This window comes from Branchiostoma belcheri, unplaced genomic scaffold (assembly GCF_001625305.1).
Source record: "Branchiostoma belcheri isolate BF01 breed outbred unplaced genomic scaffold, Haploidv18h27 scaffold15, whole genome shotgun sequence".
In the NCBI taxonomy this organism is placed as follows: Eukaryota; Metazoa; Chordata; class Leptocardii; order Amphioxiformes; family Branchiostomatidae; genus Branchiostoma; species Branchiostoma belcheri.
This window is the reverse complement of record NW_017802935.1, coordinates 3,736,013-3,742,783: the sequence shown is the minus strand read 5'-3', so window position 1 is coordinate 3,742,783 and position 6,771 is coordinate 3,736,013. Positions and strand designations below refer to the sequence as shown.

Here is a 6,771-nt window from a genome sequence, read left to right as displayed (position 1 = left end):
CCCTAATACTGTCTACCCATCATTCCATTTTAAGAAAATTAATAGTACATGTACGTGATGTCATCTAGAGCTTCTGGTGACTGATAGTGTACTATAATCATGATAAAATCATACTAGTACCATACTGAAATTGTCCCATGTAAGGTCAACATTCTCGAGGTAGTAATTTACCTAGTATGCCTTTAGTCCCCAAACTTTCACAGAATTACTGTGCAGAAATTCAGTCAATCACCCTTTAAATGTAACTTTACTTATTAAATAAATATTTGTTTGGTCAACACAACTGTAAATAATTCAGACATTTCAACCACTATTTATGAATAAAATTATGTTCCTTCATAAATGTATGCTTTTGATTTAGTTCCTTCCTTTCTTGTACATGACATTGTATGTATATATGGGGTACCTAAAATGATGAAATACCCAACATGAGATTTCTCATGAAGTATACACATTTGCACATTTCCATATGGCATGCTAATATGGTACGCACGTCTTTTTGTCTTTTCCCTTGACAGGAGTTCAACTTTGAAGACATCTTCAAAATCATCAAGACACTGGATCAAGTCGTCGACAGGATCGTAGGAAACATAAAGAAAGCCGTCAACTTTTTCAAAGGCTTGTTCTCAAGTGACTCGGAATTCGCGTTTCCAAAACTAATAAAAAAGTTTACGGAAGTATTCGAAAGTTTGCCCAAAAAGATTGACGGTATCATTGCCATCGGGCAAAAGGCTACGGTTGTACTGGGAGAAATGATCAACCCACAGCCGTGGCTTGTCGCTATCGTGGGGGTCGTACGCAGGATAACGGGATTCATGGGAGACGTCAAAAGAGATGTGACCAAGTTTGTGGACGTGAGTCATCATTCAACACATAACGTGTATATTACTGTACAGTTACAATATTTCCAGGGTTCTAGCTAGGATTTAATTTTAGCCTAGTGCATGGTACTGGCCGCATGTCAAAGGGGCGAAGCGACCGAAAGGGGAGATGGGGCGGAGCTTGAGCTAAAAAAGGGGCCATTTGAGGGATACCCAAAGGGTAGGGTATTTCTAAAGTATGTACAATGTATCCTTGATTAGTAATTTTTCACATTTGATCCGGCAATCTTGAACAAAGAAATACAGTCACAATGCCCCTATGCTGTATTGAAAATTATAGCGTAGGGGGTGAAAATTATAGCGTAGGGGGCCCCTACGATACTTCGCGCTAGCTAGAACCCTGATTTCACAAACATTTAAGCTTTATATTGCATGAAGCACTTTCCTGTTTATTTCTGGCTTATTATTATATCCACAGCTGACTTAAGAATGCAACTCTCAATGATATATCTACTCTACAGAACTGATGGTTTTACCTATCGTTTTTGGCTTTGTAATGTGATCTCTTGAATCAGCGAATATTTTCATAACTTTTTTGTTTTGTTTATTGTTTTGTTCAAGACTGTCCTTTCTGTATTTGATTTGAGTCGAATTATATAGTTATAACTGCTTGGTTTAAATTAAATTCCTTCATTGTCTGATATTTTGCACAATTATTTCAATTTCTATTCTTATTGTTCAGGGCGCGAAATACTGGGTTCATGTGCACCTTAGTGCACCCAAATTTAGAGCAGTGCACCCAATTCTTATTTTGTGGGTGCACCAATGCACCCAAATATTTTCATAGGTTTACGTAACAATGTTAATGTATAGTAGTACTTTTCTTTACTACTGAAACATGTTACTTTTTGCTAACATTCTATAATTATTTTATTTCATATGGTGCACCCCAATTTTTTTTTGTGTGCACCGATGCACATATTCCAAAAAATGATTTTCAAGCCCTGTTAACGTTGTTGTTGCAGGCCATTTTCGAAGCTGTTACAGTGACCCTGCCGTGGGCAGTTGACCAGATAGTGGAGGCAGTTAACATGGTCGTGAACACCCTCGACAACTTCTTCGACAACCCACTCGTAGCTCTCCAAGATGTACAGAAGGCAGTACTCAAGTATGCATTATTACCTTCGCCAAGAAGGTTATGTTTTCAGTAGTGTTTGTCCATCTGTCCGTTTGTGTGCATGTCTGTTTGTTTCTCTGTGAACAGCATAACTCAAAAAGCTTAATATGGATTATCATGAAACTTGGTATGTGGGTAGGTCTTCATGAGACCTGTAGAAATGATTAGATTTTGGGCCCCCTGGCGGCTTTTGTTGGTACTGCAGCAGAACTTCTGGTTTTGATAACTTGTGATCTGGACATGCTAGGGTCACGAATTTTGGTTGGTACATGTATATAGCTCTTGGGGTAGGGAAGAAGTGACATGAGTTTGGCCCCCTAGTTATCTTAATATACATGTATATCAAGCATTTTCTTTGATTATATTAATTTTTTATAATTTATTATCATTACGTAATTCAATCAAAATCTCATTCCATATATTGTCTAGGATTCCTATCAATGGTTTTAGAAAGCAAATCTAAGTACATATTAGTATGTTGCAAATTAATAAATAATGTGCTTACAATCATTGGTCCAATGTTTGTAAAATGTTTGTAAAATGTTTGTAACCATTTCTAAAAGGATTTCATAGTTTTTAACATTTCGAACTTGGTTTTAACTTAAGTTTTGTAAACAGTTTTCCCAAATCATAAAACATAGGAAACATTTTAAAAGTCACTTTCAAAATTTTTGCAAATTATTCCAACATTTTCGAAAACATGCTACTCAGGTACTGACATTTTTTTTACATGTATAATAATTTCAGAATATTTATATATTTTCGTATTATTTGAAACTAATTAGAAAATATTTTAAAACCTACGCAGTGACTTGGAATGGATTCTATACAACGTAATGTATAATATAGCTTGACCTACAAATGATGGATTATGAAGAGTTTATTGATTTTGATATGATACACAGTAACAATGTACCGTTTCCTTTTTCAGGATTCAGAATGGGATATTCAAGGTGCTGGATGCAAAGAACAGAATTCAAAAAACTTGTTTGTTTACAAAAGGTAAATAATCTGTTACCATCATCCTCTCGTGTAATATTTCCTCAAATGAAATTCATTTTAGTGTCAATATTCATATTAAAGGCCACAGCAAGTAATTTTTATGGATGACGTCAGTGTGTGCATTGATTTTTGCCTGAATTTGGAAAAAAAAAGAAATTTTGTTGCCCTCTGACAGTGGTCAACATGCCGAAAATGGAGCAAATACAAAAGGAGCTGCATTATCCTTGTCTTCACTTGTATTACTTTTTGTTTCCTTTTGGACTTTTAAAATTGTCTTCACTTTTTTGCATATCAATCAATAGTTTGCTTATAAACCTGCAATTCTCCTGCAAGCTCTTAGTGTCACTGACAAAAGGTAGTCACTGGATGCTGCCTGAAACGTCTGACCGTTTCCAAAATCATATCCGTTTGCTTGAGTAACTGTTTTTTTGCGTATCTTCTTACCTGGATGTCGTGCCACACTATGTCTATCCTTACAGGCCAGCGACCGTACTGGTTTGACATCAAAACAGTAATCACGGAAATCTGGGACGAAATGAAGGCAGCAAAAGATACTGTGGTTGGCGCAGTTACTAATTTCAAACCAAATCTGAAGGGAAATGCTAATGCATACATGTTCAAGAAATTCACGGGCATAGGACCGGTAAGTAAATTTACATTTAACTCAATCACTATACATTTGTATATTATATTATATCTGATTATTATATACATGTATCAATTTGAAAATATATCTTAGCATGAAAATATATTATTAAGCAGAATGCGTGAAAATCTCACGTTTGTCTACATTCCTATATTGATTATTGTACAGTAATAGGATGACTCTTTTTATTTGCATTTGGCAGATTTCTGACAAATCTGAATTAGCGCTAATTTACAAAAAACATTATCAAATTACACAGATTAAAAACCTTAAGAGAACCATTTCTTTACATTGTTTTCGATTTTATATCATTTACAAATTTGCAATTTCAAAATAGCAGCATTCAAATTATACATTATACATTGTAGATATACATAATATTACATAATTTACAAATTACTGTATTTACCCAAAACTGTAGGTTGACTTTAACCTCCTTGCTTTATCCCAACACAAATTTAAAAAAGCCTGTAATCAAGAAACAGCTGCAGAATGAGGTTATCTCGGCGTTCGGTATCCTGGAACCCCCGCTGAGGGTCATCCAGACTTTGGCAGAACCTTTCCTCACAGCCTACGAAACCGTCGTGGGGAAACTGAGGATGGTCCATTTAGCGTACACCACAGTCAAAAATATGTGAGTTTATCTTTAAGACATAACTTTATTGCGCAACAATTGTACAGTGTACAAAGTATGGCATCTACTAACTTAAGTAAGTACATGTCAACTACATTTTCATAAGGCTAATCTAATACAAAAGTGGGTGGCTAGTATGAGATAGGTATCAACTTATACAATCGTTTAAGGAGTTTCTAATATCCATACAGTCTTTGATATATATCCCTATATATAAGTCATGTAGGGGTTGTCACAAGTCAATATGTATTTAAATTAGGTAATACTATACGTAACCAGATGAAGGTTGTTTTTGTTTTTGCTGTTGGTACTTTGCAACCTTTTGTGCATTTCTCCAATGCACAGGCATCTGTAGCTCATTTTTACTGCAGCGGCTGTAGATGTTTGTCTTTTATGCAGTAAATGATTAACATCATGCAACATTGTGCAATTGTTTCCATCAGGTACACTAAAGCAAGGACGTTGATCAGCAAAATATTTGGACCAAAGATGCACAAGAGTTTCCCGAGAAAACTACTGCAAGCTCAAAACTGTAACGGTTACGGCCCATATCCAAGCACTGGCAATGGAAAATACAAACACCAAGGTGTAGACCTGGAACTTAACAAGACAAGTGTGAGTAGTAATGATCACAAACAGACATGTGACATTTTATCCAGATGGCTTACAACATACTTTCAGGGATTAAGCTTTAAGATTATAGGAAATTGTAAACATATTGCAATTGTTGTTCTCAGTTTGTCGATGACTGTACTTGGCTGTTTTGTTGGTCCATCGAACCTATTAGTTGTTAGTATTATATTGCATTACATAGTACATGCCAAGTGGTGGCAATGTGGGATTGCCATCATGTACCATCCCATAGCAAACCACCATTACTGATATGTTACTGTCAGCAACTGTACTTGGCTGTTTTTGTTGGTCCATAGAACCTATTAGTTGTTAGTATTATATTGCATTACATAGTACATGCCAATTGGTGGCAATGTGGGATTGCCATCATGTAACATCCCATAGCAAACCACCATTACTGATATGTTACTGTCAGGACAGTCTTATTTCAGTAAAAGCAACTTAACTGTCAGGACTGTATTGCAAATGACATACTGATTTACCTTGTGACATGTGAGCACATATTTTGACTCTTTCTACAGATCAACGTTCCCTTTACTGGAAACCTCCGGATCAACGATTCTGCTGCAGGGTTAGTCTCCATTCTCCTGGACGATCCTGATGGTATTGAGCTGATTCTACAGCCCATCACTGTACCCAGTGGTAAAAATGGAATGAAGGTAGTCCATCTTCTTCTTTTTCTTCTTCTGTTTTTTTGTTTTTTTTTGGTCGACTTCAGTAAGTTGAAGGTTCTGACACAGTGGGGAGGGGCTACTTTAGACTTGAGTTACCCTCAAGTCTTGTTACTTGGTGTCCAATAAGTATCAAAATCAGGCTTTCCTAGATCTGTTTTTATGCCTAGTCTATTATTGGCTAGGTAGAAGAACATGTCATTCTTGCTGATGCTTCTGTATTTCGATTACTAGTAATCATTGGTTGTTATTCTACCAACTTGAAAATAATCTCACTGTCAATTGATCTAATCTTGAGAGTTCATCTGTGTTGGTAGAAGTCATTATGAAACAAGATTGAACTGTAACTGCCAACACAAAAAAACTGGAGTTGTACAGTCGAAAATTTGGGTGAGTCCAATTTTTTTTGTTGGCAATTACAGTTCAATCTTGTGTCATAATGTCAATTGATCTTGTTTACCATGGTGTGATGTGTTTCAATACATGTGTAACTTACAATGAAAATATTGATAATCATCTTTTATACCCTGTCCTAATTACACACTCAGGTATTCAAAGGTGAGTCACTGGGAACTGCCCAAGCATCTGGATGTAATCCCAAAAGCATTCACGTGGCCATGAGAAAGGCATTTACAGAGGAATACATTGATCCCATGAAATACCTAGAGAAGAGGAAGCCAGGCTTTCCAAAATTCGACACACAGTGCGATGACTACAGGGTTGTGTTGTTGGTAAGTTTCACGCAGACATCACATAGCATATATGATCATTGTGGATTTTAAGGATGATGATGAATTTTGTAGTAACTCTGGTTATTCTGAAAGCTAGATACCAACTGTTATGTGAGAGATGGCACAATGCAATTAAAGTGTGATATAGAATTTTATGTCATACCCAAACATTACCACACAGGATTCTATTTGGTTATCACTCGGGCTTCAAAACATTTCATACGACAATTCAAATAATGTTTCACCTGTGCCGCTTGCACTGCTTTTAAAAATTCAAATACTAACTTCTGACCTTAGAATTGATCCACATTTTGTGTAGGGAAACAAAATCTTCTCAACTTTTGACGCTTTTGCATTGAAAAAAATTGACCAGAAAGTTGACTTTGAAAAGAAAGCTTTTTAATTTAATTACTGCCATGAAATCATTTTGGGTGCCTTCAAGTGCCCAGTGCCCTG

The 6,771-nt window shown here is 36.0% G+C and overlaps 1 protein-coding gene across 1 annotated transcript in view; it reads left to right on the top strand.

Moving 5' to 3' along the window:
- Nucleotides 1–6,381, top strand: part of LOC109465393 — a 27,762-nt gene extending 21,381 nt beyond the window's left edge. Inside the window, exons 21-25 of the mRNA XM_019762609.1 lie at nt 3,480–3,643; nt 4,114–4,280; nt 4,724–4,895; nt 5,435–5,572; nt 6,133–6,381. Of these exons, the coding sequence (XP_019618168.1) occupies nt 3,480–3,643; nt 4,114–4,280; nt 4,724–4,895; nt 5,435–5,572; nt 6,133–6,366 (875 nt within the window). The 3' untranslated portion in view covers nt 6,367–6,381. The remainder of the gene's footprint in view (nt 1–3,479; nt 3,644–4,113; nt 4,281–4,723; nt 4,896–5,434; nt 5,573–6,132) is intronic.
- The last annotated feature ends 390 nt before the right edge of the window (nt 6,382–6,771 follow it).